A 24,498-nucleotide genomic window follows, 5' to 3' on the forward strand; every position below is an offset into this window, starting at 1 on the left:
TTAACAGTGAAGTTGTTTTTCTATGTGAATACGCTGATGCCGTTTGAGACTATTTTCATGAGCAAAACTCTTTCCACACACTGAGCAGTGATACGGTTTCTCTCCTGTGTGAATACGCTGGTGTACTTTAAGGGCAGTACTTTGATTAAAAATCTTTCCACACTCTGAGCAGTGATACGGTTTCTCTCCTGTGTGAATACGCTGGTGTACTTTAAGGGCACTACTTTGATTAAAAATCTTTCCACACTCTGAACAGTGATACGGTTTCTCTCCTGTGTGAATACGCTGGTGGTTTTGAAGGTTACCCCATTGAGCAAAACTCTTTCCACACACTGAGCAGTGATACGGTTTCTCTCCTGTGTGAATACGCTGGTGTTCTTGGAGTTTACTCCGTTGAGTAAAACTTTTTCCACACTGTGAGCAGTGATACGGTTTCTCTCCTGTGTGAACACGCTGGTGTACTTTAAGGGCACTACTTTGAGTAAAACTCTTTCCACACTCAGTGCAGTTATACGGTTTCTCTCCTGTGTGAATACGCTGGTGTTTTTGAAGGGTGCTATGTTCAGCAAAACTCTTTCCACACTCTGAGCATTGATACGGTTTCACTCCTGTGTGAATATGCTTGTGTTGTTGGAGTGTAGTCTGATGAGAAAAACTCTTTCCACACACTGAGCAGTAATATGGCTTCTCTTCAGTGTGAACACGCTGGTGTACTTGTTTGTTTGTTTTATTAGGAGTTTAACGTCATGTTTTACACTTTTGGTTACATTCATGACAGGAAACGGTAGTCTTCACACAAGGTTCTTCAGTTCACAAGGTTATATCGAACACAGTCATGGACAATTTTAGTATCTCCAATTCACCTCACTTGCATGTTTTTGGACTGTGGGAGGAAACCGGAGCACCCGGAGTAAACCCACGCAGGCACGGGGAGAACATGCAAACTCCACACAGAAAGGACCCAGACCGCCCCACCTGGGGATCGAACCCAGGACCTTCTTGCTGTGAGGCGACAGTGCTACCCACTTAGCCACCGTGCCGCCCGCTGGTGTACTTTAAGGGAACTACTTTGAGTAAAACTCTTTCCACACTCTGAACACTGATACGGCTTCTCTCCTGTGTGAATACGCTGGTGTTGTTGAAGTGTAGTCTGATGAGAAAAACTCTTCCCACACTCTGAGCAGCGATATGGCTTCTCTCCTGTATGAATGCGCTGGTGTCGTTGGAGATTACCCTGCTTAGTAAAACTCTTCCCACACTCTGAGCAGTGATGAAAGTTCTTCATGTTTATGCTTTGATAAGACTGTAGAAACTGTTTCCTTGGAAAGCAACAGAACAAAGAAACAAGTCGATTAATTAGAATTACTTTTACTACATTAATACCACAATAATATTAAACTCATCACCTAGTAATAAAAACATTAAATTCACTTCACGTCTAAGTGAGAATCTGAATTCAAAGAACATCAGTATAAAATACTTATAAATACTGCAGATATTAATAAGTAAATAACTATAAATAACTTGATATAAATAAAGATATAAGAGATCTGACTTTCTCAACATCAGTCCTGCACCAAGCAAATCTAATCCAGTTCATGACAGGACTAATAATTAGCTCACAAGTGTAAATCTTTGGTGTGCTGGGAGTAAAAAAAGGCTTCATAAAACACCACAATTATGAGCATAAAGCTATTTTAAACAGTCTGAATGTATTAACCTGATAAAATTAAATAACATAATAAAATAAAAACAACAACAAATGCAACATAAATGTAAAAGAAACAAACAAGAAAACCCTTTACCTTCCTGTTAGAATCCTGGCAGCCACTTTAACAAAGCTGGTGTCTCCAGCAGGTCGTTTCTAATGAAGAACGTGCAGAAGATCCTTCTTACCAAGTGACTCAGCTACACGTCTAGAGTTTAGTCCTTAAATAGAGCTGAGGACAAAGACCCAAGACCAGTTCAAAACTCTGCATTGGTCAATCATCAGACAACTATTCACACCTTCTTGTGTGAAGTACTAGCTCATTATCAATGGAACGTGTGCAAATAAAGTAGATGGAGCCACAAAGCATGATGGGTGAAGTCAAACTTCACCTATTTATCTGAGCAGAGAAGTTATTTACATTTAATCCTAAACACAAACAAGGAATTGAAAGGCTATTCTGTAAAGTGAAATGACATGAACTTAGATAAAGCTTTTATGATAAGAATCTAAGTCTAAGATGTTCCTAAATGAACAGTTTTTGCTGTGTCCATTTTTTAAGTTGAGGGTGCCTTGGTTTCAAAATAATGAATAAAATTATTAAGGGCAACAACATCTATTTTTTTTTTTATTTTTTATAAATTTATTTTTTATTATTTTCTCTTTTAAATAATTTAAATATCTTTATTTATTAATGTCCACAAAAGTTCTGTCAACTATGTTACTAACAGAACTCCACTCAGCAACTCAAAATAATCATTTAAACCGATCCACCAAAATTAATCAATTGAGCGGTACTATTGAATTTCTTCATGATTAAATCTCTATTAAATCTTTTTATATTAACACGTGATATTTTTAAACTTTTGAACTTTGTTCATAGGTAAACTTTGTTTACAGTTGAACTCTGTTTACAGTATAAATTTGTTTACAGTTGAATTTTCTTTACAGTTAAACTTTTTTTACAGGTGAACTTTGTTTATAGTTAAACTTTTTTTACAGTTGAACTTTGTTTACAGTTGAACTTTGTTTACAGGCAAACTTTGTTTACAGTATAAATTTGTTTACAGTATAAATGTGTTTACAGTGTGGGACAAAACACAATCAACACTGAATTATCACTGCACCATCTACACTAAACGTTTTACTGCGCGTCTAAGCCATGTATTGCGGTACCCGAAGCGTTGAAGAGGGTGAAACTGGTGTTTACACTTTAATAAACATTATTAACCGTGTTCTGATGCACAAAACCCACTCAGTTCAAGAAGAGCATCGACTCTGTTATTAATGAAATACATTTCAGATATTTTTACTGTAGGTATTTGTTGTGATCGGATCTCAAACTCATGTGAAGTGTCTCTTCGGTTGTTAATACCACTTTTTGAAGAGCAATATAATAAGCAAAACAAATGGTTTTCAGGTGCCACCCCTACATCCATGAAGAACATCTACTGTAGTACTAATCTTGTGGTTTTGAGATCATTCTACTGTAGGAATTCGAAATAACTAGTAGCACAGTAGTTTCAGTTCATAACAATAACAACAGCCAGTTACAACAGACTAAAGATTTTCCCTTTAATTATGAATACATCACATCTATCTATTTGTCTGTCTGTCTGTTAGATCTTTAATAATGCAGTCAGCAGAAGAGGGAGACGTCACCCCTGTGGATCTACAACATGAAGAATTTCAGAAGAAAATAATACAAAAGGAGAAAGATGATTATGATGATGATTTCTTCTGTAAGTAAATATGGAGCATGATGCCACTTTTCCACCAGACAGTGTGGTACAGTACAGTATGGTACAGTACATTGTAGTACAGTACAGTGTGGTGCAGTACAGTATGGTACTGTACAGTGTGGTACAGTACAGTGAGGTATGGTACAGTACAGTATGGTACAGTACAGTGTGGTTAGTATTGGAGTCACTAATCAGTAAAAATAATAAGAGAAAGTGGGATTAGAACCTGTACTGTACCGTACTGTCCTGTGCTGCTGTCTGGATTTAAGTTTTAATCTAATTTGATTTATTTATGATTAGGAATCAAACCCACAACCTTCAGTTTCCTCCAGTTGTTGAGTTTCTTCTTCACATATTGATGGAATTTCAGGTGAAGGATCTTTAATCCCTGTGGAACACGTCACCTCTGAGGAACACCTCACCCCAGAGGACCAACAGTGTGGAGGTTTCCAGATGAAGCCTGTGAAGAAGGAAGAACCTGAAGATAAAGATGAACTCAGTAAGATATTTTTTATGTTGAGTAAAATAAGATTTGGATTGAATAGAATCAGAGGAACCTGGGATGAAGCATCATACAGTGAAAGCTTGTATTGTGCTCATGCAGATCAGTGTGAGCAGGAAATGATGAATGCAGGATGAATCACGTTACAGGACTTTAGCATCAGATCTCGATTTAACAATTACTAACAGTATTTATTATTTATAATGTTATAAATGTATTTGATTATTTATAATGGTATAAATGTATTTGATTATTTATAATGTTATTAATGTATTTATTATTTATAATGTTATAAATGTATTTTATTATTTATAATGTTATAAATATATTTATTATTTATAATGTTATAAATGTATTTGATTATTTATACTGTTATAAATGTATTTGATTATTTATTAAGTTATAAATGTATTTGATTATTTATAATGTTATAAATATATTTGATTATTTATAATGTTATAAATGTATTTATTATTTATAATGTTATAAATGTATTTGATTATTTATAATGTTATAAATATATTTATTATTTATAATGTTATAAATGTATTTGATTATTTATAATGTTATAAATGTATTTGATTATTTATGTTATAAATGTATTTGATTATTTATGTTATAAATGTATTTATTATTTATAATGTTATAAATGTATTTGATTATTTATAATGTTATAAATGTGTTTATTATTTATAATGTTATAAATGTATTTGATTATATATAAAGTTATAAATGTATTTGATTATTTATAATGTTATAAATGTATTTGATTATTTATAATGTTATAAATGTATTTATTATTTATAATGTTATAAATGTATTTGATTATTTATAATGTTATAAATGTATTTGATTATGTATATTGTTATAAATGTATTTGATTATTTAAAATGTTATGAATGTATTTGATTATTTAAAATGTTATAAATATATTTGATTATTTATAATGTTATAAACGTATTTGATTATTTATAATGTTATAAATGTATTTGATTATTTATAATGTTATAAATGTATTTGATTATTTATAATGTTATAAATGTATTTGATTATTTATAATGTTATAAATGTATTTGATTATTTATAATGTTATAAATGTATTTGATTATTTATAATGTTATAAATGTATTTGATTATTTATAATGTTATAAATGTATTTGATTATTTATAATGTTATAAATGTATTTGAATATTTATAATGTTATAAATGTATTTGATTATTTGTAATGTTATAAATGTATTTGAATATTTATAATGTTATGAATGTATTTAATTATTTATAATGTTATAAATGTATTTGATTATTTATAATGTTATAAATGTATTTGATTATTTAAAATGTTATGAATATTTTTGATTATTTATAATGTTATAAACGTATTTGATTATTTATAATGTTTTAAATGTATTTGATTATTTATAATGTTATAAATGTATTTGATTATTTATAATGTTATAAATATTTTTGATTATTTATAGTGTTATAAATATTTTTGATTATTTATAATGTTATAAATGTATTTGATTATTTATAATGTTATAAATGTATTTGATTATTTATAATGTTATAAATGTATTTGATTATTTATAATGTTATAAATGTATTTGATTATTTATAATGTTATAAATGTATTTGAATATTTATAATGTTATAAATGTATTTGATTATTTGTAATGTTATAAATGTATTTGAATATTTATAATGTTATGAATGTATTTAATTATTTATAATGTTATAAATGTATTTGATTATTTATAATGTTATAAATGTATTTGATTATTTAAAATGTTATGAATATTTTTGATTATTTATAATGTTATAAACGTATTTGATTATTTATAATGTTTTAAATGTATTTGATTATTTATAATGTTATAAATGTATTTGATTATGTATATTGTTATAAATGTATTTGATTATTTATAATGTTATAAATGTATTTGATTATTTATAATGTTATAAATGTATTTGATTATTTATAATGTTATAAATGTATTTGAATATTTATAAAGTTATAAATGTTTTTGATTATTTATAATGTTATAAATGTATTTGAATATTTATAATGTTATAAATGTATTTGAATATTTATAATGTTATAAATGTATTTGATTATTTATAATGTTATAAATATTTTTGATTATTTATAGTGTTATAAATATTTTTGATTATTTATAATGTTATAAATGTTTTTGATTATTTATAATGTTATAAATGTATTTGATTATTTATAATGTTAAATGTGTTTTATTATTTATAATGTTATAAATGTATTTATTATTTATAATGTTATAAATGTATTTATTAATTATAATGTTATAAATGTATTTGATTATTTATAATGTTATAAATGTATTTGATTATTTATATTGTTATAAATGTATTTATTATTTATAATGTTATAAATGTATTTGATTATTTATAATGTTATAAATGTATTTGATTGTTTATAATGTTATAAATGTATTTGATTATTTATAATGTTATAAATGTATTTGATTGTTTATAATGTTATAAATGTATTTGATTATTTATAATGTTATAAATGTATTTGATTATTTATAATGTTATGAATGTTTTTGATTATTTATAATGTTATAAATGTATTTGATTATAATGTTATAAATGTATTTGATTATTTATAATGTTATAAATGTATTTTATTATTTATAATGTTATAAATGTATTTATTAATTATAATGTTATAAATGTATTTGATTATTTATAATGTTAAATGTGTTTTATTATTTATTATGTTATAATTGTATTTGATTATTTATAATGTTATAAATGTATTTGATTATTTATAATGTTAAATGTGTTTTATTATTTATAATGTTATAAATGTATTTATTATTTATAATGTTTTAAATGTATTTATTAATTATAATGTTATAAATGTATTTGATTATTTATAATGTTATAAATGTATTTGATTATTTATAATGTTATAAATGTATTTATTATTTATAATGTTATAAATGTATTTGATTATTTATAATGTTATAAATGTATTTGATTATTTATAATGTTATAAATGTATTTGAATATTTATAAAGTTATAAATGTTTTTGATTATTTATAATGTTATAAATGTATTTGAATATTTATAATGTTATAAATGTATTTGAATATTTATAATGTTATAAATGTATTTGATTATTTATAATGTTATAAATATTTTTGATTATTTATAGTGTTATAAATATTTTTGATTATTTATAATGTTATAAATGTTTTTGATTATTTATAATGTTATAAATGTATTTGATTATTTATAATGTTAAATGTGTTTTATTATTTATAATGTTATAAATGTATTTATTATTTATAATGTTATAAATGTATTTATTAATTATAATGTTATAAATGTATTTGATTATTTATAATGTTATAAATGTATTTGATTATTTATATTGTTATAAATGTATTTATTATTTATAATGTTATAAATGTATTTGATTATTTATAATGTTATAAATGTATTTGATTGTTTATAATGTTATAAATGTATTTGATTATTTATAATGTTATAAATGTATTTGATTGTTTATAATGTTATAAATGTATTTGATTATTTATAATGTTATAAATGTATTTGATTATTTATAATGTTATGAATGTTTTTGATTATTTATAATGTTATAAATGTATTTGATTATAATGTTATAAATGTATTTGATTATTTATAATGTTATAAATGTATTTTATTATTTATAATGTTATAAATGTATTTATTAATTATAATGTTATAAATGTATTTGATTATTTATAATGTTAAATGTGTTTTATTATTTATTATGTTATAATTGTATTTGATTATTTATAATGTTATAAATGTATTTGATTATTTATAATGTTAAATGTGTTTTATTATTTATAATGTTATAAATGTATTTATTATTTATAATGTTTTAAATGTATTTATTAATTATAATGTTATAAATGTATTTGATTATTTATAATGTTATAAATGTATTTGATTATTTATAATGTTATAAATGTATTTATTATTTATAATGTTATAAATGTATTTGATTATTTATAATGTTATAAATGTATTTGATTGTTTATAATGTTATAAATGTATTTGATTATTTATAATGTTATAAATGTATTTGATTGTTTATAATGTTATAAATGTATTTGATTATTTATAATGTTATAAATGTATTTGATTATTTATAATGTTATAAATGTTTTTGATTGTTTATAATGTTATAAATGTATTTGATTATAATGTTATAAATGTATTTGATTATTTATAATGTTATAAATGTATTTGATTATTTATAATGTTATAAATGTATTTGATTGTTTATAATGTTATAAATGTATTTGATTATTTATAATGTTATAAATGTATTTGATTATTTATAATGTTATAAATGTTTTTGATTATTTATAATGTTATAAATGTATTTGATTATAATGTTATAAATGTATTTGATTGTTTATAATGGTATAAATGTATTTGATTATTTATAATGGTATAAATGTATTTGATTATTTATAATGTTATAAATGTATTTGATTATTTATAATGTTATAAATGTATTTGATTATTTATAATGTTATGAATGTATTTGATTATTTATAATGTTATAAATTTATATGATTATTTATAATGTTATAAATGTATCTGATTATTTATAATGTTATAAATGTATCTGATTATTTATAATGTTATAAATGTATTTGATTATTTATAATGTTATATATGTATTTGATTGTTTATAATGTTATAAATGTATTTGATTATTTTCTGCTTCAGAACTGAACAAGGATTTCTGCTGCTCCTCGTGTCCACGTTCCTTTACAACCCAAAATCAGCTCCACAATCACATCAAGAGCTGCAACCATGATAAATATGAGACTCTGGTGAAGATTAAGACTGAACATGAGGATCTGACGCCCACCAGAAGCTCCAGTAATCAGCAAACGTCCTCTGGTACTGTCAGCATTAACACCTCTCTCAGTCCCACACAGGAAGAAGGAAACGTCTGCTCACAGTGTGGGAAGAGCTTCAGGTTCCTGAGTCATCTCAAAATACACCAGCGCATTCATACCGGAGAGAAACCGTATCAGTGCTCACAGTGTGGGAAGAGCTTTAGTTCCCGGGGTGCTCTTAAAATACACCAGCACATTCACACTGGAGAAAAACCGTATCAGTGCTCACAGTGTGGGAAGAGTTTTAATACACAGAGTAAGCTCAAAATACACCAGCACATTCACACAGGAGAGAAATCGTATCTGTGTTCACAATGTGGAAAGAGTTTTGTTACACAGAGTAATCTCAAAAAACACCAGCGCTTTCACACTGGAGAGAAACCGTATCAGTGCTCACAGTGTGGGACGAGTTTTAATACACAGAGTTATCTCAAAACACACCAGCGCATTCACAGAGGAGAGAAACCGTATCAGTGTTCACAGTGTGGAAAAAGTTTCAATCAACAGAGTTATCTCAAAATACACCAGCGCATTCACAGTGGAGAGAAACCGTATCAGTGCTCACAGTGTGAGAAGAGTTTTAACAGACAGGAATCTCTTAAAAAACACCAGCGCATTCACACTGGAGAGAAACCATATCAGTGCTCACAGTGTGAGAAGAGTTTTAATCAACCGGGTAATCTCAAAACACACCAGCGCATTCACAGAGGAGAGAAACCATACCAGTGTTCACAGTGTGGAAAAAGTTTTAATCAACAGAGTTATCTCAAAATACACCAGCGCATTCACAGTGGAGAGAAACCGTATCAGTGTTCACAGTGTGGAAAAAGTTTTAATGAACAGAGTCATCTCAAAAAACACCAGCGCATTCACACTGGAGAGAAACCGTATCAGTGCTCACAGTGTAAGAAGAGTTTTAACAGACAGGAATCTCTTAAAAACCACCAGCGCATTCACACTGGAGAGAAACCGTATCAGTGCTCACAGTGTGAGAAGAGTTTTAATCAACTGGGTAATCTCAAAAAACACCAGCGCATTCACATTTCACAGAAATGATTCTCACAGTGTTGGAGCTTCTTTGCTCATTTATCAGCACTTGGACACAAGTGTGACTCATCAGATTGTACCAAACAAGCTAAAATATAAAATATAGTGAGTGAGTGTGTGTGTGTGTTTAATTACACAGTAAACATTAATAAGTAAATAGTAATAATAAAAGTATAAATCTTCAGGTTAAACTATTACTGGGAAATAATGTGATTATCTATAGTGGAGTGAATGGTGGGTAGAACCAGGAGGTTTAGAGCCTGATGTAAGTGAATGCTATCAGTTAATAGTGGAAGTGAATTGAAAATAAAAGGTATTGGATCGGCTAGCATATATTGGTCTTAGTGATACTGTGCTTGATTGGTTTTCTTCATACATTTCTAGACGTGTACAGTATGTTCACAGTAACTCCTGTTACTAGTGGTGTCCCTCAGGGCTCTGTCCTGGGGCCTCTACTATTTATAATGTACCTGCTTCCCATTGGACGTATCTTTAGGAAATACAACATTCAATTTTATTGTTATGCAGACGACACCGAGCTATACCTGTCCACTGTGCTCACGGCTACTCTTCCTCCTCCATCTCTCTCTCTGATTGTCTAATAGAATTAAGAACATGGATCTCCTACAATTTTCTCAAATTAAATGCTGATAAAACTGAAATTCTTCTTATAGGTAGAAAATCTCCTCTCTCTAAATCTAACAAATTCTCAGTGATGATGAAGAACTCAGTCGTCTCTCCTTCCACTCACAATCTTTCATTTCATGCACATATTAACAATATCACACAATCCGCTTATTTCCATTTACGTAACATAAATCGTCTACGTCCATTCCTTTCTCCTAGAAGTGCTGCTGTTCTGGTTCATGCCCTGGTCACATCTTTAATTGATTATTGTAACTCTCTCCTTTTTGGTCTACCTCATATGGGAGCTAGAGCTTTTAGCTACTCTGTCCCACATCTCTGGAACTCTCTCCCTCCTGACATCTGCACCATTGATTCAATCCCTAGTTTCAAAACATGCCTTAAGACGTATTTCTTTAAACTCGCCTACCCTTAATCTGTGTAATTAATTATGTACTGATGTTTTGTATTGTAAGGTGCCCTTGAGTGTTTTGAAAGGTGGCAATAAATAAAATGTTTTATTATTATTATTTTTATATGTTGGCACAGATGTTACTTCTACTTGTTTTTCACACATTTTCATAGTTTGGCTCACACAGAGGTGGAAAGTAACAAATTACATTTAGTCATGTTACTGTAATTGGGTAGCTTTTAAAGTAGATTTTACAACCTGTAATTTTATTTTTACTTAAGTATGTTTTGTGTTAAGATTTGTAATTCGCAACATTTTAAATAACTTTCATTACTGAGTTAAAAAAAAAAAAAGTCAACATCAAACATACTTGTACTTGTACCGTTACAGTCGTAGTCTCAAATTAACTGTTACGGGACGCGTTTTGTTCCGTATTTTTATCAGTCGGAGAGAAATGCTGCAGATTAGACTGAGACAGGGTGATGTGTATGAAACAGAAAGAAAACTGCTGCCACCGTGGGGATTAGAAAGTGTTTGGTTATTATTTTAAGTAGTGTTCACTTATAATCTTGGTGACACCGTGTGTGCGCAGGCTTATCAGCATAACAACCTGTTTATTACTCTGCTGTTTGAGTAGCGCAGTGGGCAGAGTGCATATTTTTCTGCCCAACTGGGGTGGGCATTGCTCCCCCTGGATTTTCTCACTGCCCGCCTAAGCAACACAGCCAGAACCGGGGCTGCATATCAGTGTGTCAGTGTCACTGGATCATTAAGCTCCACTTGGCTACAACCATTAAGATTCTGGAGTGTATATGTGGGAATTTGTGCACGTCCGGATGTGACAAAAATGCCCAGGTTTTATCCCAAGTTAAGTTGAGGTCAGGGCTGTGTGACACTGGAGTTCCTTTCAATCAACTTTTCTTCATGTAAAACAGGAAAGGGCCTTCCCTAAATCGTTGATTTACTACACCTGGGAGAGTCCTGACACTTACAGTACAGGTATGCCCGGGTTGAGTATTTTAGAAAGTGGTGCAACAGTGACATCTAGAGTTTACATGCGGTACCGCTTAGAAATAAAGGACCATCGCTCTGTTAGTAACAGTGCTGCTGGGTCCTAGTGCCCTATAGTTCACCTTAAAATAAATGCTAATCACAACCACCAATAAAATAAAAAACATTAGTTTAGCATTACGTGCAAAATGGAGAAAGCTTTAAAAAACACAAATGAGAGGATAAGAAGGCGTGTGAGGAATACATGTGAGAAACAGCATGTCCACAATGCAGAAAAGGTTTGTTCAGAGCATTTCTTTCTTTAGCTAACTTTGCCAGTTCATTTAATAAACATTGTAATGAACAGTTACGTTAAATATAACTTTTTATTGCTGGGTAAAAACTTCACCACCTTAATTCACCTGCATTCAGCATTTTCTTTCCTGTATACCAAAAACACAATGCAGGTCTACAACACGTTACAAAAACACTTGGGACAAAAGAGCCATAAACACACTCTAAAAATAAAATAATAATAATGTCTCAACTCTGCAAGCAACAAGCTGTAATTTATTTCTATTACCACTAGATGGCGATGTCTGTACAACATTTTGAACTTCACTTTTTTTTCACAGTTTTACTTTTACTCTGTTCTACACGCAGCTTTTCATATAAAAGATCCTGAAACAGTGACAAAACACTAGTGATGGGAATTCCGGCTCTTTTTAGAGAGCCGGTTCTTTTGGCTCGGCTCACTAAAAAGAGCCGGCTCTTTCGGCTCCCAAGTGGCTCCTTCGATTTTTTTGTTCCTTAAATTAATTTATTACCAAATTACATGTAAAATGAATTACTAATGTAAAAACATTGTATCAAATGTTTATTATTTAAATGGTTTTATCTATATACTCAACATGGAACAGAGTGCTACAACAATAAATTATAAAATACAAAAACAAAGACCCATCTCAATTAGACAAAAAGGTCTGATTGTGTATATTACTTGTAAATTTGCATCTAGAGTGAAAGAACACAACATCAACAAAGCATCACTCAACAAAATATAAATGAAAATGTGCAAAACAAAAAAAAAAGCAGCATCCAGGTGACAGTATTTGTAAGTCTTTAGCGAAGATCCTGTTTCTCCCTCTGTTTTCAACTGCCCTGTTTTTTTACTCTCTGAGGGGGCAGATGTTGCTACATTACACAGTCTATGTGCCATCACATGTATAAGATGTGGGTAGACTGAATACTTGGTCTCCCACCAGTTCAGTGGGTCTGAACTTCTCTGTAAAAGGGGCTCCTCATGTCCAAACTTTATTATGTCTCCTCACTCATTCTCCTCACCTTTCCAGCATGTAATGTCTGCCTATGTAAAGCGCAATGTAAAACTTCATCAAGTCCCCCCCCCCGTGTGCACACTGTCTGTGCACGCCACTACGCATCTTGACCAATCACGTGCGGCTTTAACAGAAAAAAAAAACGGGGAAAAAAACCGTTGTTGAACCGTCGGCTCCCAATCAGGAGCCGGATCCCGTCGTTCACTTTAAAGAGCCGGCTCTTAGAGCCGGATCGTTCGCGACCGACCCATCACTACAAAACACACAGAGAACCACACACACCGCTCAGCTGCTGCTGCTGATCCTCTTTCATCTGCATTTGGTACAAAAACACCACAACAAATCATCTGGATTCAACCTTTTCTTCACCATGTACCAGAAAAGTCGCTCACTGCTGCCTACAAAACCACACAAACACTTTATACAGAAGAACCTTTAACTCTCTCTTTCTTTTATTTTGTATTTTTCTTGTCGGCCTCATGTTGTATTGAAACTAAAATAAATAAATAAGTAATTAATGGAATGTTAAAATGTGCATAATTTTACTGTGTTATGTCCTTATGTTGTCAAATTATATAAATAAATGAAGTGTAACGAGTAGGTAAGAAAGTGGTTTTTAAAAATACAGAGATTTTTTAATACCAGAAAAGGTCTTTTTAGATCTATATATAGGTTGTAACTTTTTTTTTCTGGTACACTCAAAAAACTAAACTCATGCTGTTGTTGCTTTTACTCGGGTTTCTTTCATTGAAGTAACTTAACAAATTTGTGTTGGTGAGTGAAACTTGAGTCAGTTGTGTTGTTTCTATTAAATACAGTTGGGTTGTCAGATTGACTTAATATGTGCATGTTTGGTCAACGCAACACTGTGAAGTAAACTCAACAGGCTTCATTACTCTCTACATCCGGGGCATTCGTGGCTGTCTGTGAGCTCTCTTCAGCGAGGCAATTTTCTTTTGGAGGGAAGCTGTGCAAGTGCGGTGAGTATTTGTCATATTTATGTATAATTCTGAGCTGTAGTAGCTGTTTTATTAACAGCGTTTTGTATGATATGGGTCATTTTGATAAGCGAAACCTCCCTGTGTAAACAGATACCAGACTAGTTAGCCTATTAGCAAAGTTAGCATTAGCGGTTTTCAAACGCTCAGTTTGCACTTGGAATTCGCATTTAAAGTATTTTAAACCATTTCGGTCACATCCCAGTGCATGTTGTAACCTCATGTAATGTATATTTAATTTTTATATCCAGTTACTTATATTTTTCGTGCATTGTGTGAATCGCCAACAAAGCTAGCGCTACTAGCTAGCAGCATTAAACAGGTCAGTCTTTTCTCAATTTTGAGAAACGTTAATGTTGTTAACGGCAACGTTGTGCATTTTATTGATAATGCAGTTGAATTAAGTGTCTTCAAAAGCATCCAAGATGCAAATGGTTTATGTAGCTTAATGAACTGTGTTAGCCGTTTAAGCCGAGTCCACTTTGGCAGTTTTATTGTAATCTGAAGTTATACAAAAGTCGCTTATTTTGAGGCAACGCAACAGTTCTGAGTGAATTGGACGATTTCCCGCAGGACAGACACTACGCATGCTCAGAAGCTCTTCTAATGAATGTGGGATGGCGAGGGATGAGAGCTTGGTAAAAAGCAGTGAGATTGAGAATCGAGCTACATCCGAATACTTATCTTAGTAAGTATGTCTTTCTAACATAGTTTGTTAAGTGAATATGTGGTTAGACTTTGATATTGATAGTTTTAGAGTACATTACCCGCATAATTTTAGACTCGGCACACATTAGCTAGCCAATGTTAACTAGCTTGTGAAAACACTATTGAGCTTTTCAATTACAGCTTCCAAATATACATTATATGGACAAAAGTATATTCACATTATACTTCTCTATTATAACTCTCATCCTGGCCTTAATCCTTATAAATTGTTACCTTGTCAGGTATTAATGTAATACAGAGTGTAAAATTGTGCTTGTTTTGTATGTTTTCTAGTTTCAGCTCTTTTCTAACCACAAGTTTTGTGAAGGTGTTTTGTGGCTCTTTAGTTATGGTAAGTATAATGCCATCTTGCAAATTATTGATTAGAAGTATTTAGCATAACTTATAGACCATTGAAGTTGTCATTCTGTAATTTATGACTATTTTCTCTATGAGGATTTTTAAATGGGGTTTTAGTAAATCACCTCTATCCCTCCCTGTTTAGGACAAAAATGTTCCAAACCCGTGCTTTCATAGTAAAATCCCATCTTACTTACTAAAATTTTTTAGCATTTTTTGAAGATATAATTTATAAATTTTACAGTTAAGTTTCTCAAATGTAACTTTTTGTAATAGTTTCATATCCATGGTTGACAACAGATTTTTTTGTTTTGTGGTGTGCATCTTTTAGCTAAAGGTATATTTGTTCTGTTTTTGAGGATGTTGAGGAAAACCAGGAGATGGAGCAGACAATCCTAGGAATATTTGCCATAAAGCAGGAAGGTGCAGAACCCACAGATGAGGTGGAGGATGTTAGAATTATCATTGAAGGTGTGGAGGTGCTTCGTGACCTTGGTAACATTGCAAATGCAGTCGCCATTTTATTTGGCCTCATGTACTCCCTGGACTTGAGCTACCCAACAAAAAGTACACATTTGAGGTTCTACAAAAAGTTGTGATGGAACTGGATGGCAGACATCTCTCAAGAAAGGCTCAAAAACAAACTGTTTGAAGGGACAGTGTAAACATCACATTGCAAGTTGCAATGAAGGCTTGGAGCTAAAAAAAAAAAAAAATGTTGGATCCATATGTTGAACTGTTATGTGTTGCAGGGAGTGGCATGGTCTTAGTTTCTAATGATTGATGTCTGAATGTTTTAACAGACTTTAGAATGTTCATAAAAGAGAGCGAGGATAAGCGTAGCAATTAAAAACTACTTGAGAGTTTGCATTTTTATGTCTGTTGGAGAAAGGGGAAAAAAAACTTTAAAGTAGAGATTACCAGAGAATGGCATGAAAATTTTTTTGAGGATGTTGAGGAAAACCAGGAGATGGAGCAGACAATCCTAGGAATATTTGCCATAAAGCAGGAAGGTGCAGAACCCACAGATGAGCTGAAAGATGTTAGAATTATCATTAAAGGTGTGGAGGTGACCTTGGTAACATTGCAAATGCAGTCACCATTTTATTTGGCCTCATGTACTCCCTGGACTTGAGCTACCCAACAAACCTCAAGTACACTTGATGATCTCCGAATGTTGTGATGGAACTGAATGGCAGACATCTCAAGTGCAAATGCAGTCGCCATTTTATTTGGCCTGAGAGAGCAATAAGGTATTTCTTGAAAATGTAGCAGGAATACAAGGGTAAGAAAAACCTTATGGTTGACATACGGCGATATAGAGTGAGCCTGGAGTGAAAGTCACGAGCACCAAATTAACATTCAAATTTTACATTGCTGTTTGTGATCTGTTTAGCATGACATGTTGGTTTAAACATGTGCTGTTTTGATGAAGTTCTGGCTGTTCATCAATCATCAGTAATGTAAAATTTAATTTGGTGCTCATGACTTTCACTCCAGGCTCACTCTATATCGCCGTATGTCAACCATAAGGTTTCTCTTACCCTTGTATTCCTGCTACATTTTCAAGAAATACCTTATTGCCCTCTTATTCATGCCATTCTCTGGTAATCTCCACTTCAGTTTTTTTCCCCTTTCCAACAGACATAAAAATGCAACCTCTCAAGTAGTTTTTAATTGTTACTCTTATCCTCTCTCCCTCTCTCTCTCTCTCTCTCTCTCGTGAACATTCTAAAGTCCGTTAAAACATTCAGATGTCAATCTTTTGAAATTTTTCAGGGTTTCTTTTTTTTTACACCACAAGGTGAGGAAAGAAAAAAAGAGGAATTTGTTTACTTTATTATTATTATTTATTTTATTTTGAAGTACACTATATTGCCAAAAGTATTCGCTTGCCTGCCTTCACATGCATATGAACTTGAGTTCATCCTGAAAAACTTACCATATAGAAGCACTTTGTAGTTTTGCAATTACTGACTGTAGTCCATCTGTTTCTCTGCATACTTTGTTAGCCCCCTTTCATGCTGTTCTTCATTGGTCAGGACCCCCACAGAGCAGGTATTATTTAGGTGGTGGATCATTCTCAGCACTGCAGTGACACTGACATGGTGCTGGTGTGTTAGTGTGTGTTGTGCTGGTATTAGTGGATCAGACACAGCAGTGCTGCTGTAGTTTTTTAAACACCTCACTGTCACTGCTGGACTGAGAATCATCCACCAACCAAAAATATCCAGCCAACAGCGCCCTGTGGGCAGCGTCCTGTGACCACTGATGAAGGTCTAGAAGATGACCGACTCAAACAGCAGCAATAGATGAGCGATCGTCTCTGACTTTACATCTACAAGGTGGACCGACTAGGTAGGAGTGTCTAATAGAGTGGACAGTGAGTGGACACGGTATTTAAAAACTCCAGCAGTGCTGCTGTGTCTTATCCACTCATACCAGCATAACACACCACCACCATGTCAGTGTCACTGCAGTGCTGAGAATCATCCACCACCTAAATAATACCTGCTCTGTGGTGGTCCTGTCCCCCCACATCCTGACCATTGAAGAAACATATGGGCTACATTCAGTAATTGTAAAGTACAAAATGCTTCTATATGGTAAGTTTTTCAGGATTAACTCAAGTTCAAATGGGTGTGAAGGCAGGCAAGTGAATACTTTTGGCAATATAGTGTATTTTCTATGTGGCAAATTACATTGGTTTATCATTCATATGAATATTGTTTTTTGTTTACTCTAATTTAAAATTGTTCCAATAAAGTGTTTTTTTTGTTTTTTGTTTTTTTTACAAACTAAAACTGTTTGATTTTACAGTTTCCTGAAATTAAAAGTTTTTCAAAAGTTGGAAAGCTTAAGTTTTTGGTTTGTGCAAGTGATATGTGTGTGCCATTAAAAGTCAAACAAGTTTAAGGTTTGTTTAAAACATTTGTGACAGTTCTGCTAATGGTTGTTAGACTGAAAGGCTGACCATTTTGTATATTTCTTTCATTGTTGCCAAATCCCCCAGAATTAGTAAGTCCACTTAAAATTACTACCATTGTTGGAATGAAAACCATTTAAGTAAAACAAAGTTTAGTAGTTTCCCCACTTGTTTAAACCAGTTAATTAACCAGTTGGAAATACAAAGTACAGTTAGTTTTACTAAATTCAGTTGAGTATCGGAGGTCCAACAGTTATGTTACGTTTACATAAGTGAGTTAAGTTAGTACAATGAAATATATTTCTGTTGTCATTAATCAACACAATCAAGTAAAGCAAAAGAAAAATAATTTTGTTGAGTTTATGTTTGTCAGTTTAGTTAGCTAGACACAGACCTATTAATTAAAACTGAGCTAACCATATTAGAGTTATGTTGGTTTTACTTAATACAGTCACATCGGTTTTACTTAATATAGTTATGTTGGTTTTACTTAATAAAGTAATGTTGGTTTTACAAAAGTTAGGTATTTGAAGCTTATTAATATGATTTAATTATATCTAACACAACTCAGTTAGGTGGAAATTGTTGACATAACTGGATTAAGTAAATCCAACGAATTATTTTTTTGAGTGTACATTTGTATGCATCAGAACTCCGTATATTTTGTATATTAAACTATGAAGAGATGATTTACCTTCTTCAACTCTTCACAACTGTATTACCGTAAAACAGGGTTTAGATAAAACTTAGTGAGCCGCTCAGGTGGCGCAGCGGTAAAGTACGCTAGCGCACCAGAGATGGGTTTCTAGATACATCATATCGAAACTCAGCTCTACCTTTCCGACTGGGTTGGGTGGCAGTATGAACAACATTTGGCTGTTGTTCATGGGCTTAGCGGGTAGAGTTGGAGCATGGGCCCTCATAACTGGTATAACTGCGGCCTCTGCTGGTTGACTGACGGCGCCTGCACAGGGCTGAGGAATAACATTGAGGGGGGTGTGACCCTCCGTGCGCAGTGTCTCTCGGTGTATGAACTCGGCTCGTGCAGGTGAAAAATGCAAGTCCATACCGATTGCGTCCCAGACACACACCAGCAACACACAATCCAACAACAAACACACAGTCATGCTAATAAAGCTCTTTGAATTGTGTATTTGTGTGTGTGTGTGTGTGTGTGTGTATTTCAGTGTGTGTACATGTATGAGAGAGTGTGTGTGTGTGTATGTGTGCTAATGTGTAAGTGTGAATGTGTGTAAGAGTGTGTGAATTTGTAAATGTGTGTGAGAGGGTGTGTCTGCTTAAATGTGTGTTGGTGTATGTTAGTGTGTGTGTGTGTAATATACAGACAGCAGTTTAAATGATTGTTTTACTTGTTTTAACTTCATGACCTCTGAAGTGTCAAAGTGACAAATATGTAAAAATACAGATAACAATACAATACAGATACTGGGGGGTGCAAATACTTTTTCACTGCACTGTGTATGTTTGTGTGCTTGTGAGAAACTTGTAGAAAATCTTCTCTGATTTCAGGTTCAGGAGGTGAAGTAATCCGGACTTTCTTCAGTGCAGAAAGAGTAACAGTACAATCACTAATCATAGTAAATACATATTTACACCAGACATTGTCGCAGGGACAGCCAGTAAGAAGTTTGGTAAGTTCTCCCAGTGTTTGTCTAAAGTGACCTTAAGTCTGGGTAACTGACCAAGTGTGACTCACTGTGACCATGACCAGTACTGGGTTAATGAGTAAATGAATGATGTTGTTAGATGTAAAATGTTCATGTTGGTGGATTTGATTGTTTTGTTTGATGTTTGAGTACTGAAGCATTTTGGAGACAATGGAACACTGAGGGCTTGAACTCACCTTCATCTGGTATCTTCTCACACTGCTCTTTCCAGAATTCTTCTACTTTCTCTCTCAGCTGAGATACAGACTTTGTAACATCATCAAATGAGAGGAAAGGACTGATTGTGATGGCGGCTGATTCTGCAGATCCAGCAGGAGCCGAGAGAGACTGAAAATTCTACATCCAGACAGATGATGATGATGATAATGTTGATGATGATTAATCACAAATTTACGGGACGTCAAGTTACAAGGGTCCGCTGTACTTGGACTGGTGCAGCAATAATATAATTATTTTAATGTATAATATTTTTACCTTTTTCTGAGTTCTTTCTGCTGCAGCTGATATTGTATCATGTTCTTTATGATCATCCATGGTACACAACACACAGATACACTGCTGATCAGTACGACAGTAAACCTCCAGCAGTTTATCATGCTGAGAGCAGATCTGATCCTGAAGTCGTCTGGAGGCTTCAACCAGCTTGTGCTTCTTATAAACAGAAGATTCATAGTGAGGCTGAAGGTGAGTTTCACAGAAAGAGGCCAAACACACCAGACAGGATTTAACAGCTTTGTATTTTTTCCCAGTGCAGGAATCACACTCCACATCTTTTGGTCCAGGAGGATGTGGATCTTGGGATTCTCTCTTCTTTAGTTTCTCCCCAACTCCAGCCAGCATGGTGTTTCTACTCACTGCAGGTCTTGGAGTGAAGGTTTTTCTACACTGTGGACAGCTGTATGTTCCCTTATCATCCTCCTGATCCCAGCAGTTATTAATACACACCATACAGAAACTGTGTCCACATGATGTAGTTACTGGATCCTTCAGTAATTCCAGACAGACTGAACAGCTGAACTCATCCTGAGCTACTGAAATTTTGGGCTCAGCCATTTTTCTACAAGTAAACACAGCAAGTTATTTACAGCAGCTCAGACTTCCTGGTTTAGTTTGTAAGCGTTGTGTTCAAAACAAGTGTGTTTACATCAAATCAACAATCTGAACTACATAAAGTAACAATACACAGTAATGTACAGAAGTGTGGAAATGTATAAACTCACCTGCGTTCATCAACTTCAATTATCAACAAAACTACAAACACAGACACGAAACAGATCCACACTCGAACAGAACAGGTTATACTTGTGTATGTTACATAACACTCACATGATGGATACTGTGCCAATGTAACTTGACAGCATACCTTAAGTGAACTAATTCTAAACTAGCACTTATGTTAACACCCCAAACCTGCTCTCATGTTACATGCATCACATATTTCCATATGTTACATTTCAAAATTAAACTCTTTAAACTTTTGTAACTTCACCTTTGTTGCAGATTTTTTCATTACATCAGTAATCATGTTTTCTGTTGAACAAAATGAGTGTTTTACTGTAGTAAGAATGAAAGTATGAGCTGATCTTTGTCTCATTGTGTTGCTTTGATGAAGCACCTGGTATTGCTCGTAAGCGAGAGATGCTGCAAACAAGCTGCTTCTTATAGACATCTGTTGTTCAGCCTTCCTGAATAAATAAATAGCTAAAAGCTTAAATTTCAGGCATTATTTATGTAAACAAAAATAGAGACATAAAAGACATAGACGACTAATGAAATTCATTTATTTATAAAGTGTTTATGGTTTTACGCTTTATGTTTAAAAAACAACAACAAAACAACAGCAGCAATTAATGTTATTAAAAATAATTCAAAAATAATAATAAGTCAGAAGGAAAGAGTTATGGTGTTCAGGAGAATTCACGTCTTTAAAAGCACCACGTTTTATTAAACACCCAAATCATTCATTAGTGTTAAATTCATTTTTTTAAATTTTTTTTTAAAAAACAGCTAAGTCTCCACACTGGAAACACAGGCACGTGCACAGACATTTTTGGGGGCAAATGCTCAAGCCATAAAAAAGGGGCACCCATCGCCAGAATTATTAATGAAATAAAAAAAAACACATTTATACATTTGTTTTTGTTAACACAATCAATACACATCTAATCAAATAACTCAAATTATCATATTATATCACATTATCATATTGTGCACGCTTTTTAATAACCAAACAATTTATTAAATAATAGGCAAAAAATATTCTAACTTAAAACTTATCAAAACTCTGCTGTAAATAAATGAAATAAAAATAAAGCATTAAATATACACTATATAATACAACTATGTACTAAGGAGGCGAGGCTCTCCACTGAGGTGAAGGGAGCAGGATCATTTAAGTAGCATGTATATCAAGTAGTAAATGCTTTACAGGAGCATCCTCCTTGGTGCCATCTCTTGGAAGATTTTTATGACCTCACTGGTTTATTTGTATGTCTTGCTCAATGGCAAGCAGGATTAGGTCAGAAAGTCTGTCTTCCCCACAGAGACTCCTGAGCCTGTTCTTTATGATCTTCAGTTTTGAAAATGATCTTTCCACTGAAGCTGTTGTCATTGGCAGTGTTGCGTAGATTTTTACCATAATTAATGAGTAATCAGGCTTTCACATCAAAATAAGTAGGATTTTAAATGAAACAAAACTAGTGAACTTTAAATTATCTGTCTGTCTGTCTCTCTGCTGCAGTTTGTCCCCCTCCCCCTTCAGTAAACATGACAAATGTCAGTAAACAGCTGGACAAGGCTTTGAAATCACGTATTTTATGACTCATGAGTACAAAACGTGTAGGCTATACTTTATGCATGGATGCTCTTTGTATGACAAGGCAAGCGTTTTCAGTATAATAGTTGGGAACGTGTGAAATTACCCACAGCCAGAGGTCTAAAATAAACTCTTCACAAGTTTTCTGTTTAATAAACTAAAAATTTGGAAATGTTGGAAAGGAACCCCCCACAAAATAATTTCAGAACATAATATACAAAATATACATTTATAATTAATATTACGTCTTGGTAGCAAGGACTCTTCTTTATTGAGACCTTACTTACAATTACCCTGATTATTACTGGATTCATTTGAATTTCTGTTTACCATACAAATAACATCTGGCTCTCGTCTTGGCTCGTCTTCTACCACAGATCCGGAGTCCTTGACCAGAAATGAAAAATAAAGTGTAACTGGTTTAAATGATGTTAGGAGACAAAAGTACAATAAAAGACCCAAACCAAATTAGTTAAGTATGGAACTGCCCTTGCTTGGAATTGGATAACATCACTTACCTGACTTTTATTTACTTGTTGACAGGATGTATATCAGTAACAGTGCTTGTAACTTTTATAGTGTTCCTTTGTACTCCTGGATAAGGTAAGCTTCTGGTTAAAGTGTATATTTTTGCTGTAACTTGTTCTAGACTCTATCTTTGTAACTTTGATTATTAACATTGCTAGAATGGAAGTAGCATTTAACTATTGTTAAATAGTCTGTTGATGCATTAATCTGTGTTTTGCTGATTGGTTAAAGTGGCTACAGGTGCCTTGTGTTATAGGCCTAGGTGTGAATTGGGGGGCAGGGCTAAACTTAGTATAAAATTAAATCTCTGCTACAGACGGTACCGTCTGTAGCGGCTGGTCTTCTCTATCACTAGGTTTTTTCTACTAATCTAAACTAACTTGGGTAAGTACTATCAGTGTCTGACTATCTGTTCAATCTATCAAACTTTTTTCTCAGCATGTGCTACTCAATTATTCCTGTGCTCATTTCTCACAGACCCTGCAGACATCAGAGGGCACATTATAGGAACAGTAACGCCAGCAACCTCATCTACCCCCAACTGTTGCAACAGTCTCAAACAGTGGTGGTAGGTGGGGTCTGGAACTGTCAATCAGCCATCCAGAAAGCTGACTTTATCTCAGCTTTTGCACTTTCTCACAGCCTTGACTTCCTGGCACTGACTGAGACATGGATCACCACCGAGAACTCGGCAACACCAGCAGCCTTATCCTCTGCCTACACCTTCTCTCATACACCGAGAGGATCTGGGAGGGGTGGTGGTACAGGTTTGCTCCTGACCAGGAAATGGCAATTCACTACTGTGAATGTTTCTCACCTTAACATTTCATCTTTTGAATTTCATGCTATTACTGTTACTTTTCCGATTACTCTTCATATCATTGTCATCTACAGACCACCTGGCGCACTGGGAGACTTCATAGAAGAGCTGGATGTTCTTCTGAGTTTCTTCCCTTCAGATGGAACTCCTCTGACTCTTCTTGGTGACTTTAATCTCCCTACACTTCAGTCCTCCTGTCTTCTTCCTCTTCTTTCATCTTTCGACCTCCTCTTTAACCACAGCCCTCCGACACACAAAGGAGGCAATCTTCTGGACCTGGTCTTCAGCCGTCCAGCTTCTGTTCTGGACCTCACTGTCACCCCACTCCACCTCTCTGACCAT

General features: G+C 32.8%; 2 protein-coding genes and 1 long non-coding RNA gene across 3 annotated transcripts in view; 2 read left to right on the plus strand and 1 right to left on the minus strand.

Moving 5' to 3' along the window:
- LOC134326272 (zinc finger protein 658B-like) overlaps window positions 1-24,498 on the minus strand; it is a gene marked incomplete at its 5' end in the record, with an annotated part of 279,656 nt that continues 255,158 nt past the window's right edge. The window contains one exon of the mRNA XM_063008440.1: window positions 1-621. Coding sequence (XP_062864510.1) covers window positions 1-621 — 621 coding nt within the window. The remainder of the gene's footprint in view (window positions 622-24,498) is intronic.
- Window positions 2,871-24,498, plus strand: part of LOC134327033 (zinc finger protein 850-like) — a 120,010-nt gene continuing 98,382 nt past the window's right edge. The window contains exons 1-2 of the mRNA XM_063009117.1: window positions 2,871-2,880; window positions 9,247-9,944. Coding sequence (XP_062865187.1) covers window positions 2,871-2,880; window positions 9,247-9,944 — 708 coding nt within the window. The remainder of the gene's footprint in view (window positions 2,881-9,246; window positions 9,945-24,498) is intronic.
- On the plus strand, window positions 14,246-16,096 carry LOC134326842 (uncharacterized). The gene is made up of 3 exons (XR_010014604.1): window positions 14,246-14,293; window positions 14,885-14,999; window positions 15,739-16,096. It is a non-coding gene; the product is annotated as an uncharacterized LOC134326842 (long non-coding RNA).

The sequence above is a fragment of the Trichomycterus rosablanca genome, chromosome 14 (genome assembly GCF_030014385.1).
Source record: "Trichomycterus rosablanca isolate fTriRos1 chromosome 14, fTriRos1.hap1, whole genome shotgun sequence".
In the NCBI taxonomy this organism is placed as follows: Eukaryota; Metazoa; Chordata; class Actinopteri; order Siluriformes; family Trichomycteridae; genus Trichomycterus; species Trichomycterus rosablanca.